Source organism: Cebus imitator, unplaced genomic scaffold (genome assembly GCF_001604975.1).
Source record: "Cebus imitator isolate Cc_AM_T3 unplaced genomic scaffold, Cebus_imitator-1.0 Scaffold356, whole genome shotgun sequence".
In the NCBI taxonomy this organism is placed as follows: domain Eukaryota; kingdom Metazoa; phylum Chordata; class Mammalia; order Primates; family Cebidae; genus Cebus; species Cebus imitator.
This window is the reverse complement of record NW_016107671.1, coordinates 863852-876759: the sequence shown is the minus strand read 5'-3', so window position 1 is coordinate 876759 and position 12908 is coordinate 863852. Positions and strand designations below refer to the sequence as shown.

At 51.4% G+C, this 12908-nt stretch overlaps 1 protein-coding gene across 3 annotated transcripts in view; it reads left to right on the top strand.

The window, feature by feature from the left end:
- SPINT2 (serine peptidase inhibitor, Kunitz type 2) overlaps window positions 1–10636 on the top strand; it is a 32003-nt gene extending 21367 nt beyond the window's left edge. The window contains exons 2-7 of one of the 3 annotated variants that reach the window (XM_017506609.2): window positions 3630–3800; window positions 6185–6244; window positions 7428–7481; window positions 8255–8416; window positions 8685–8723; window positions 10005–10636. In XM_017506609.2, coding sequence (XP_017362098.1) covers window positions 3630–3800; window positions 6185–6244; window positions 7428–7481; window positions 8255–8416; window positions 8685–8723; window positions 10005–10168 — 650 coding nt within the window. In that variant the 3' untranslated portion in view covers window positions 10169–10636. Of the gene's footprint in view, window positions 1–3629; window positions 3801–6184; window positions 6245–7427; window positions 7482–8254; window positions 8417–8684; window positions 8724–10001 lie in introns of all 3 variants that reach the window. The other 2 variants (XM_017506608.2, XM_017506611.2) reach the window with 2 other exon arrangements.
- The last annotated feature ends 2272 nt before the right edge of the window (window positions 10637–12908 follow it).

Sequence of the window (12908 nt, the reverse complement as noted above, 5' to 3'; positions counted from 1 at the left end):
TCTCAGGGACAGACTGTGACTGTGCTCTGGAAGAGCTGGCCTGAGCCATTCAAGGTTTTTTTGCACCTTCTACAGAGCTGTGCGGTTATCGCCAGTTATTGCAGTTACTGTGAGCATTTGGTCTGCTCGAGAGATCCCGGTGGTGAGAATGTTCTTAGGAATTGTACAGTAAACTAACTTTATTCTGACTCCAAGCATCCTGTTCCATTGACACTTGCTTTCCAAGATGGTTTGCTAGCTCACATCAGCATACAGCCTGCTTGACAGAATGCGCTGATGTTCTCACTGTAAATTCATCACCTGCTGCTGCGGTCTCATGTATCCCGTGTGCTGTTAGCTGGGGCCAGTGCTCCTGTGTCTCCTCAGCACCAGGGCCTTGGCAAGAGTGCATGTCTGCGCCTATAAAGATGATGGCCAGGTTCTGGGCAGGGTTGAATTCACCAAGGCAACTGCCATCCATCCCTCGATAGACATTTTTTCTCCTTCTACACACTCTCAGGCGTCTGCATATGCCACGTGTACCTGGCACCCTTGCTTATGAAAGTTACCAAATTCCTGCCGTGACACTGTGGGTCACCCTGCTTCATTCTTGGGTATGGTGTCTGGTGGTTCCTGTCTGGCTGCCCTGTGTTGTTGGGCCTTCCCTCAGGTTATTGGTTTTTGTTTTGAGGTGTAATTCACATTTCATACAATTCGCCCATTTAAGGTGTACAGTTGCCCTCTCAAGTTTATTGCGGACAAAGGCTGTGTCTGACACTGCTCAGGAAGCTAGGACACAAAGCAGCCAGTGTCTGCTAGGGCAGCAGGGAGGCTGCTGATGCCTCTGCAGCCATTGGGTGCTCCAGCCTTGATGCTGTTTTCAGCTTTGGATCGTAACTGGGTCCCAGGTGGTTCCTCTTCATCTCATCTTGTTGGTGGCAGTGTTGCTTCCAGCATTGGGCTGGGCTGAGTCACACACCAGAGTACCTCCTCCTGCTGTTTTCTCTGGGCTTTGTTGATTGTGTGTTTTGTGACCTTTGGCATATTGTACCTGCTCCAGGTGTACACCCGGCTGGTTCTGGTTGATGTGTAATGGACAAAAGGTGCCCCTATTTAAAAAAAAAAAAAATTCAGGACAGACTGCTCAGTCCTCTTGCTGAAGTACCCCATTGCACTCTTCTGCAACATTCTTTCTATTAAAAAATTAAAAAAAAAAAAAAAAAAACTTTCTTTTTTCCCCCCACCTTGTAATCCCAGCTACTCAGGAGGCTGAGGTGGGAGGATCACTTGAGCCTAGGAGGCAAGGCTTTAGTGACCCATGGTCCTGCCACTGCATCCCAGCTTGGATGACAGAGGAAGACCCTATCTCAAAAACAATTACATAGGCCAGGCATGGTGGCTCACGACTGTAATCCCAGCACTTTGGGAGGCCGAGGCGGGCAGATCACCTGAGGTCAGGAGTTAAACACCAGCCTGGCCAACATGGTGAAACCCTGTCTCTACTAAAAATATAAAAATCAGATGGGTATGGTGGCACACGCCTGTAATCCCAGCTATTCAGGAGGCTATGGCAGGAGAATTGCTTGAACCCAGAAGGTGAAGGTTGCAGTGAGCCGAAATCACACCATTGCACTCCAGCCTGGGCAACAAGAGTGAAACTCTGTCTCAAAAAAAAAAAAAAAAATTGTACATCATAAAATCACTCATTTTAAGTATATCATCCAAGGATGTTTAGCACCTTCTACAAAGCTGTGCAGCTATTGCCACAATCCAATTTTAGAACATTTTCATTATCCCCTAAAGATCCCTGTACCCGTTACTCCCCTTTCCCACCCCCGGTACCTGGCAACCACTCATCTACTTCCTGTGTCTATTGATTTGCCTTTTATGGACATACTGTACACTTTCATTCATATGAAGTATCTAGATAAGGTACTTTCTAACGGGTGACTTTTCATGGTTAGCTTTCTTCAAATGATAGGGAATTCCTGCTTCAGAATGCTTTTTCTGCTGTGCTACTTGCGTATGATTTGTTGGTGTCTGTGGGATTTCCTTGGAGGCATATGTGTGTGTGTGTTTTGCACAGTACCAACCTTTTTTATCTGTTGATTAGTGTTCTGTGGAACATCTGGTTTCATGCCCATCACTGTGACATATTTTGGGAGACACAACAGAAGATATGTCCCCAGTGGGTGAAATAAACCTAACAAACATGAAAACAACTAGCGAGGAGTAAATGACATCTAAGCAAGCATTCGGCTCTGGGATGCTCTTGTTTGAGACATGTTTATCAAGCAGCCTGTGCCAGGCTCTGCACAGGTTGGAATGCCCTTGTGCTGAGCAGGCAGCGGCGGGTGGAGCCCAGGGTCAGGGCGGGTGACACCGTGATACAGGGGCAGACTCAGAGCCACGCAGCCAGGCCATTCACTCTTTTCAGGTTGCTTCCCATCCTTCCGGTGGAAAGGCTTATTTTGGTGCAGGTGATGCTTCTAGCAATTGTTTCTCTCTCTCTCTTAAAATAGAGTACTGACCTTTTGCAAGAAATGTTTCTGGCTTTTGTTTCCCTTTTACTAAAGTAGGGCCAGATTTGAGGGCGCCTTGAAACCCAGACCCATTTTGGTGTGCCCAGACAGGAGCTATAACAAGCCCTGGTGCAGGGCTAGGACCTGTGTTATCTTTGGAGCCACGGGCTGGGCTGCAGCCACTAGAGTTAAGAAGCTTCTTTCTTCTGACCTGTGTCAGAGCTAAAAAAGAGAACAAAAATTAAAAAAGAAAAAAAAAGGAGCTTCTTTCTGAGGCTCTTTCAGCAACTTCAGTGTCCCGTGGCCTGCCTGGGCAGAGAGTGGACAGGAAAGGTTAGGAAAAGTATGCACGTGAGGACTTTCAAGGGCGCTGACAGCACCCCTCCTTCCCAGCCTCACTTCTCCGGCTCTAACCTTTCAGCACTAAGCTCCCCTTGGCCCTGTGGGATGAGGCAGCATCCAGAAGAGTCCTAGAGTCTGTTTTTGTTTCTGTTTGGTTTTTTTTGCCTTTAAAAGTCATGTTTCTGTTGAGCACGGTGGCTCATGCCCATAATCCCAGTATTTTGAGATGCCAAGGCGAGCAGATTGCCTGAGCTCAGAAGTTGAAGACCAGCCTGGGCAACATGGTGAAACCCCGTCTGTACTAAAAGTACAAAAAAAATTAGCCCAGCATGGTGGCGTACGCCTGTAGTCCCAGTTACTCGGCAGGCTGAGGCACAAGAATCATTTGAACCCAGGAGGCAGAAGTTGCAGTGAGCTAAGATTGAGCCATTCTAGCCTGGGCGATGGAGTGAGACTCTGTCTCCAAAATAAATAAATAAAGTCATGTTTCTACACTGGATGTGCACGTCTTCAATAATGTGAACAGAGGACAAAACACACAACTGAAATACAGTTCAGTGGGTGGGTTGGTGTCTTTGTTGTTGGGTGATGTGTTTCTTTCCTGTACAAGGAAGGAAGCACTGAGTAGGTCTGTTGGTGACCTGGGTTTGGGAAACAGCTCAGAGGAACTGCTGGAACTCAAGGCTCTGATTCTCCTGTACAAGGGGATCTTTGTATAGGTCTGTGTGGGTCCTTCATTGCCAGTATTGCCCTGCCAAGCTAACGGGCTTGTGATTTTTGTTGCAGACTTTTGCCTGGCTTCGAAGGTGGTGGGCAGATGCCGGGCCTCCATGCCTAGGTGGTGGTACAATGTCACTGATGGATCCTGTCAGCTCTTTGTGTATGGGGGCTGTGATGGAAACAGCAATAATCACCTGAGCAAGGAGGAGTGTCTCAAGAAATGTGCTGCTGTCACAGGTAAGACCGTGGTAGTTGGAGCTTTTGCTTTTTTTTTTTTTTAGACAGGGTCTCACTGCAGCCTCCACCTCCTGGGCTCAAGCAGATCCCCCCACATGAGCCTCCTGAGTAACTAGGACTATAGGCACATGCCATCACACCTTGCTCATTGTGAAATTTTATGTAGAGATAGGATTTCCCTGTGTTACCCAGGCTGGTCTTGAACTCCTGGCCTTGCGTGATCCTCCCACTTGGGCCTTCCAAAGTGCTGGGTGGGATTACAGGTGTGAGCCACTATGCCCAGCCAGGTTTTGCTATTTAGAGACAATTTATTGACTGGAATGTGGATACTTCTGCTCTTTATTAGTTCTTGACAGTGCAATCTGGGTGGTGTTTTAAAAAGCAGAAGAAACAGGCACTGTGTGAATGTCCTGGTGGCCGCACAGTGGTTTCACAGCAGACCCTCCCTCCTCCTCTTCCCAGAGAGGCAGTGAGACGACAGGCCGGAGCTGGGACCAGCATGAACCAGCTTCCTTTCTCCCACCTCTCACTGCAAGTCTCAGAGCAGAGCGAGGGGGAAGTAGCCTTGCCTTCTTGAGCAGAGGCTTTTCGATCCACTCCAACAGGGCTGCCCCTCTTATTCCCTGAGTATTAGGGTTATGTTATTTTGTTTTGAGATGGAGTTTTGCTCTGTCATCCAGGCTGGAGTACAGTGGAGTGATCTCGGCTCACTGCAACCTCCGCCTCCTGGGTTCAAGTAATTCTTGTGCCTCATTCTCTCGAGTAGCTGGGACTGACTACAGGCACGCGTTCTCACACTTGGCTAATTTTTGTATGTTTTGCAGAGATGGGGTTTCACTATGTTACCTAAGGTGGTCTAAAACTCCTGAGCTCAAGCAATCCGCTTGCCTTCCAAAGTGCTGGGATTACAGGCATGAGCCATCGCACCCAGCTAAACATTTTCACTTTAACTGGGGGAAAAAAAAAATTACATTGGTCTTTAATTAAAACATAAATAAAAATATTTCTAACTTTTTTTTGATGACTTGATGTTGTTGCTGTGAGCCACCGTACCTGACCCAGTTACTGTATTTTTCTATCATCTGCTGTGATTCGGTATGAAGGAGGACTAGGTAGAAATATTTTTTGCTACCTTTTCTGAGCTGTCCCAGTCAAGAGTTGACTTTAGCAAATGTATGTGTCCATCCTGGCTATTCCTTATCTCCTCAGGAAGGGAGTTGAAGTATTGAGAACTCAGGCTGTGGGCAGTGAGCATCAGCCAGGGGACGTGTGTGGCTGTGTGTTGCTGAGAGCAGGCAGGTTAGCTGTCTCCCTAGAGTCGGGCCCCACCTTGTGGGTCCGGAAAGCATATATTGGCATCTGACTGGATGTGATGTATGTCTCTCGAGGCGCCCCCACGTGAGTCTGTAAAGAGCTAAAAACTGTGAGAGCTACTAGTTCCTGGTGTCCTTTGCCGGCATATTCTCTCCCAGGTAGGCAAGTTCTGTGGGAGGGCAAATGAGAATGAGAATCGGTGCTACCCAGGGAGCAGGCACTCGTGTCCCTGGGCCTGTGCCTTTAGTCCACGTAGGCAACTCTCTAGTCCAATGGCCAGAAGACCGCTCGATGAAAAGAGAGGCAGAATGAGGGGAGCTGGTTTGCCAGGTGACCGTTTAACAGCATCAGGCTAGGCCAGTCCTGAGGACGCAGGGGAGCCAGGCTTCCCTCCGTCTTGGACAAGGTGTAGGAGATAAAATAAATGCCACGTAAAATTTATTATGTTAACCTTTAAAATTTTTTTTTTCTTTAAAGAGATGAGGTCTTTTTATGTTGCCCAAGCTGTTCTCAAACTCCTAGCCTCAAGTGAGGCCCCCAATGACCCTTCAGCCTTCCAAAGCACTAGGATTACAGTTGAATTCGTTAGATGAGTTGATACAGTTAAGCAGATTATTTGACTCTGGAAGTCACTGGGTTTTTTCTGTTTGTTTTGTTTTTTGTTTTTGAGGCAGAGTTTCACTCTTGTCACCCAGGCTGGAGTGCAGTGATGCCATCCATCTCGGCTCACCACAACCTCTGCCTCCCGGGTTCAAGAGATTCTCCTGCCTCAGCCTCCCAAAGTGCTGGGATTGCAGGTGTGAGCCACTGTACCTGGCCAAGTCACTGTCTCTTTAAAATCACTTTGAACATCTTTGCTTTGCAAGTTCATCTTAAAGTTTTCTGTTCAGGAGGTAATCTTAGTTCCTTATTTCCAAATTGTGATGGACTTGTTGTGGTCTGGCATGCGTGTTGAAGGTCCCATGTAAAGGAGAAATGGATGCTGTGGTGAGAGGCGCACAGGGCCATTCTTTGTCGCCAGCAGTCTTGGAGGTGCTTTCTCACTGTGCTGTTTATTTGTCCCCTTGCAGAGAATGCCACGGGTGACCTGGCCACCAGCAGGAATGCAGCAGATTCCTCTGTCCCAAGTGGTAGGTTCTTAAAGAGACCGAGATGGAGTGAGGCCACCGTGGGTCATTGTGAAAGGACACTTGCAATTTGGGAACTGTCACAGGCTTCCCTCTTGTGGTTCTGTTGACTCAAAATTGGCAAACCAGGGGCTCTGCCTGGCTGCCGGCTTCTGGCTCCAGTATCCCTACCTGGGGGAGTTTACACTGTCCAGCTGACAGAGGGGCCGGGGATCCTGCAGCACTTCCTGGCTGGCCCCTACCTCCTCCTGGAAGACAGGGGCTGGAGGTGGCTGCTGCTTGTGAGGCTTAGGCCCCTCCTTGCTGTGCAGTTCAGCTGCTGTGCTGGCTCCACTCCCCGCCTGTCCGCCTGTCTGCCCGTTCTGCCTCCTCTACTTCCTTTGCTCCCTGTTGCCGTCGCTGTCCCCTTCCCTGTGAGCGACCTCTGTCCTCTGCCACCCCCGCCTCCCCGCCACTGCAGTGCGTGATCTCAAGACATGTGTTAGCTTGCTTTGTAGTGCTGGCGGCTGCTGCGCCATTCCTCCTTTATGGTTTAAGGACTGCATCGGGCGCCTGGGGTGAGTGGTCCCGATGCACTGCCAGGTAGCAAATGCACTCTCGGGGCAGTCCCCAGGCCATGGGCTTTGGGAGGCTGCCATGGAGGGGAGGACTGCACTGCACCCCCGCTGGAGGATGGGACTCTGAGTGCACTGTAGCTCAGCAGCTGTTGGGCAGCTGGCTTGCAGAATGCTGGGGCGTTAGGGTGGCCACTTTCCAGCTTTGCTAGGCCAGGAGTTCCATGCCTGTCCTGGCATTGCTCTGCCTGGCTCCCGGTTTGTTCCCTGCTAGCCCCCTGCATGCCAGCTCTGGTTTCCATTCTGTTGGAGAGGAACATTTCCCTCTCACTGTATTAGAAAGTGTGATCAAGTCTGTATTCCTCATCCCATTAGGAGCTGTGGTGGGCGTGGTTTCTATAGGAACCCTGAGGTGGTGGCTGGGCTGCCTCATCCATTGCTCTCAGTGTGCGTGTAAAGCGAGCTCATTATGGCTGGGGTGACACGGCACAGCTGCCCATGGAAAGGGCTCCACACCCCTTCTTAAAGGCATGGTGTCCACACTCCTCAGCGGGCCCTTCCAGCCCCAGCCCCCGCTAGGCCCGTGTCCTGTGTCTGGCCCAGGCTCCCTGACACAGATGTTTGTGTTTCAGCTCCCAGAAGGCAGGACTCTGATGACCAGTCCAGCGATATGTTCAACTATGAAGGTAAAACTCCAAAGAGGCCACGTGAGGTGGCTCATGCCTATAATCCCAGCATTTTGGGAGGCCGGGCTGGGCTGATCATGAGGTCAAGAGATTGAGACCATCCTGGCTAACACGGTGAAACCCGGTCTCTACTAAAAATACAAAAAATTAGCTGGGCGTGGTGGCACGAACCTGTAGTCCCACCTACTCAGGAAGCTGAGGCAGGAGAATTGTTAGTTAGGTCTTGAGAGACAGTTGCAGATTTCCACTGAGGAGGTTGTAGAGCAGGGCTCCCCCCTCCCTGGGTGGTGGCAGCCCCCTGAGATTGGGGTCAAAGTGATAGGCCCCACATGGATGCCTCACCAGCAGGAAGATGTGCTTTAGAGGTGCAGCCTGGAACATGGCTTTAGAGTCTACATTGTCCCTGCACCCCTCACCAGCGGCTCGGCTATGGGCACATGACTGTCGCCCTGCCTCAGAGTTTCCATGTTTCAAATGAAGGGTCCCTCACAGGTCTCATAGAGACTCAGCCACTGCATGTAAACGGCCTAGAACAGGGCCTGGCAGAGAGCAGTCTTCAAAGTAATGCAGTCTCAGCTCCGGAGCCGTCATGTAGACCTTGGAGCAGCGTGTCTGAATGGCTGGACTGGCCTTGGCGGTAATTTACGGGCTTCTCTACCAGACAGAAATTTCTCCATTGGCTGGAGCCAGGAGCCCCCGCAGTCACGTTCTAGTTTGCTTCCCCTCCTTGCATACCCTGCTAATTTGTATTCCTTGGGCTGTCTTGCTCCCAGAATCCTGCACCGCCAAGGCAGTCACTGGACCTTGCCGTGCGGCCTTCCCACGCTGGTACTTTGACGTGGAGAGGAACTCGTGCAACAACTTCATCTATGGAGGGTGCCGGGGCAATAAGAACAGCTACCTCTCTGAGGAGGCGTGCATGCTCCGCTGCTTCCGTGAGTCTGGGGTCCCTCAGCCTAGGAAGCTGCTGTTGGCGGAGGAGCCCCATCCTTGAGAACCCCCATCCATCTCCCCATCCCTCAAATCTGAAGGCCTTGGGAATGCTGTCTTTGGGCCCTCCACAGTGGCAACTAAGCCCAACAAGAGGTGGAAGAAAGTCGCTCAGAAAGAGCTCCCCGTGGAGGCCTCGGCTGAGGGACCCCCGGGGGCAGCTCTGTGGGGTGGGGGCTGTGAGCTCACCGCACACTGTGCGTTCTCTTCCAGGCAAGCAGGTGGATTCTTCCCTGCCGCTTGGCACAAAGGGTAAGTGGCCCCTTACCCTCCTCCTGCCATCAGCCTGCCTCCTCCCTTCCTTGACAAGCTCAGCCTTGCCCAGTTGTGGTTTACACTGTCCTTCACTGGGCACATCTTATTTGCAGGAAGTCATGTTTCTGCGTGAGAATGACGGGATGGTGGCTTGTCCCACTCACTGTTCAGTGTACACCAGTGTTGTACATGGTTGGGGCTGGTGTGAGTGAGTCAAGAGGCAGGCTCTGCTCAGGCCACCCCGGTTACTGCGGACGAGGTTTTCCTGTTGGGCATTTGGGGACTGCTGCACACGGGCCTGAGGCTGGCCTGAGGTGTGGAGGGAGCCTCCGCTGCTGTACTGTATGGGGTATAAGAGTTGGTCATGGGTGACAGGATGGAGGGCCAGAGGCCAGGGCGTTTCCCAACACAGTCTGGCCTGTGTTACTAAGAGAGTTGCAGGTGATAATGTTGGCGCAAAAGACCTGCCACACCGGTCTGGCCTGTTTCTCGACCTGCTTCCCTGTCTGTGAAGGAGCCAGGACCTGGCCTGCGAGTCTGCCCTGTCCTAGCAGTGAAGCCTGGTTTCCAGGCATGGGGCAGGGAAGCAAGCAGTCTGGGTCTGCAGGGTGACCCAGAAGGGCCAACTCTGCAGGTCCACAGCCACATGGGGGAGGCTGCCACAGGAGGTCATGCTCCTTAGCTGGAGCCCCTCCTGAAGAAAAGCATCTGTGCTGACAGGTGGGACCACAGTGGGGCAGAGACTATTAAATTTGCCAGGCAGTGGGAAGATGAGAGTCCCCTCCCGGCACAGCTCTGAATACGCCTGGCTTCTGCCCTGACTTCTTTCTGTCGGCAGCTCTCAGCATCCCAGCCGCCTGCAAGGCACATCTTTTTCTAGTGCGGGTCAGCGGGGGGGTGGGTGGGTGTGCACAAAGTCCCTGAGGGTTTGTGTGTGCACGCCGGAGGTAAATATTTTTTACACCCTGTGCCTCTCTTGGCCTGGGGCTCCTATGCAGCCCTGAGAGTTGGGTTTTTAGTTCAAAAAGAAGAAATACAAACGGCCACTCTGCTGGTGTACACATAGCATGGCGTCTCCTTTTTGGGGGAATCTCCTTGGTGACTTCTCTGGCAGGCTGCGTCCTCTTCAGCTGCAGCTCTGTACACCCTCTGTGTTGGGAAGGGACATTTGGTCCTCAGCCTGAGCCCACCTGGATTCCCCAGGCCCTTGGTGAGCCCTACCCTGGCTGCAGCTCCCCTTGCCTGGCGGGTCCTGAGGCCCTCTCTCGTCCTCAGTGGTGGTTCTGGCGGGGCTGTTCGTGATGGTGCTGATCCTCTTTCTGGGAGCCTCCATGGTCTACCTGATCCGGGTGGCGCGGAGGAACCAGGAGCGGGCCCTGCGTACCATCTGGAGCTCTGGAGACGACGAGGAGCACCTGGTGAAGAACACATACGTCCTGTGACTGCCCTGTCACCAAGAGGACCAGGGAAGGGAGGGGAGACTATGTGCGTGTGTTTTTAAAAGCGATTTTTAAGAGCGATTGACTTGGATTTGTGCGATCATTAGGGCTGAGGTCTGTTTCTCTGGGAGGCAGGAAGCTCTTCCTGGTCTGGCGGGGGTGGGTTTGCTTTGGAAGTCCTCTAGGGAGGCTCCTCCTCACGTGCGTGGCCTGTGGTCTGGCAGCAGCCGTGAGTTGTTTCCTCACTGGTAGATTTCTTTCCTCCAGGTAGAGTTTTCTTTGCTTATGTTGAATTCCATGGCCCTTTTTCTCGTCACAAAAGTGATGTTATAATCGTTTCTTTTGTTTGTCTGATTTGTGGGTTTTTTAAAAGTGTAAACAGAAGTTTTTTATTAGCATTCCTGAAAGTAAAATGTACAAGTTTAATAAAAGGGGCCTTCCCCTTTAAAATAAATTTCAGCATGTGCTTTCTTTATGGGACTCCTAATTTCAATCCTACCAAAATGATCACAGAACGCTATCCGAGGTGTCCCATTCTAGAAAATAGCCCCTTTCAGGACTCTTTGAATGCCATCCACAAGATGAAATAAATGTCTTATTACTGAATGCCCATGAACTTTTACCAAACCACACTTAGCCTCACCACCTGTGAACTCTGATTTTTTTTTTTTTTACTCTGTTTCACTTTTTAAAACTTCTGGCTACAACCCTCTGAACTGATCTTGATGCTCCACTGTAGACTGTAGCCCACATCTTAAAGCGCTGCCCTCAGGACCACAGGAGGGGCGTGTGCCATCCAGGGAAGACCAAGACCTTCTGGAGTTGGAGGGGTTTAACAGTCCTGGTGGCATCCGTGACTCTTCTCTCATGGTTCTGCGCTCTCTGCATCTTGAAGGGGTGGTGGGAGGCGCTCTAGGTCAGGCCTGGCATTGCCTGCACTGGCTTTTCTGTCAAGTCTTCCACACACCCCTGTGTGGGAACGGGGACAGAGCACTGCCTGGCTGAATTTGGCCTCCAGGCTCAATCTTGCTGCTACCTGTGGGTGCTCCTTTACTGACAGTAGACTCTAGAAGCCCCTTTCCTCCCCCCATTCCAACAAAATGGGTCTGGGGTGTAGGCATCTGGGTGCCCCATGAGGTCAGGCAAGCGTCTGGATTTCTACCTGCCTCAGAGACACAGGAGGTTGGGCCTGCACCCCAGGAGTGGCCAGGTACAGTGCGACAGGCCAGACAGTGCTTTCCATTGCTGGGAACCAGAGGACTTTGGTGTCCTTCCCTTTGCCCTTCCTAGAAATCCCTTAGGGCTTAAAAATCTCTTCCTGAAGCAAGTTGGGCAAATAGCTCATCTGCTCCTGCACCGCCTCCTTCAACCACAGCAGATGCTGTGGAGGGATCCTGACGTCCTCTCAGCCCAGCCCCACAGGCCTCAGCTGGCTCTCCAGTGGTCATTGCAGTTGGTTTGGGGTTGATGAACAAGTGGAATCTACTTGCCACGTCCCAGACACATCGGACCCCATGGGTCCGGGCAAGCCTGTGGTCCAGGGAAAATGGGCCTGGGACTTGGGCAGAGCCTCTCTAACCATAGCGCTCTGAGTGCGGCTCCTAACCCCGGCAGGAACCTTTCTCTACCAACTCCAATACAGGCTGTCTCCTATCTCATTCATATAAAAAAAAAAGTTGTGCCTTTGGACTTCTTAAAAACTTGAGAATTGGCCAGGCACGGTGGCTCATGCCTGCAATCCTAGCACTTTGGGAGGCTGAGGCAGGCAGATTGGTCTAGACTAGCCTGGCCAACATGGTGAAACCTCGTTACTAAAAATAGAAAAAATTAACCGGGGGTGGTGGTGGACGCCTGTAATCCCAGCTACTTGGGAGGCTGAGGCAGGAAAATCACTTGAACTGGCAGGGCGGAGTTTGCAGTGAGCCAAGAGACACTGTCCCAAAAAAACAAAAAACAGAACACTTGAGAATCACTTAATTCCACCGCAGTAGGAAGATGAAGGGAATTCTCTGAAGCCCAGTTGAGCTTCTGTAGCTTTCTAATACAATAAGCCTTTATATGTTTTTCATGCAGAAGCCGCTGCTCTGTGACCCGCTTCTCCTGCCTAAACCTGCCCCTTTCTTCTATGGCAAGGGAGGCCCCAGCCCCACCGCTCCTGGCAGCTCGACTCCATCCGGGCCTCTGGACTCCTCCCAAGGTCTCACAACAGGCTGCTGCTGCGGTGACCCTTGAAGCTCAGCTGTGTCACGTGATCAATTTACAGCCTGACAAAGGCGCTCTTTTTGTTGCAAAGGCTGCCCAACAATGGGCCAGTGGCCAAGGCATTCAGTGGCCACTTCACATCCCTGTCCCCCTCAAGCTGCCGGCACCCTGGCGAGGTGGAATGGGCTTTATTAACAATCAGCTCGGGCTGGGCATGGTGGCTCACGCCTGTAATCCCAGCACTTTGGGAGGCTGAGGACGGTGGATCACCTGAGGCAGGGATTTGAGACCACCCTGGCCAACATAGTAAAACCCTGTCTCGACTAAAAGAGACGAAAAATACAAAAAATTAGTCAGTCGTGGTGGCTGGCACCTGTAATCCCAGCTACTAGGGAGGCTGAGGCAGGAGAATCCCTTGAACCCAGGAGGTGGAGGTTGCACTCCAGCCTGGGCAACAGAGAGAGACTCTGTGTTTTTTTTAAAAAAAAAACAAAACACCTCATTGCTGGTCCCAGTGCAGTGGTATGACAACTAATTGATC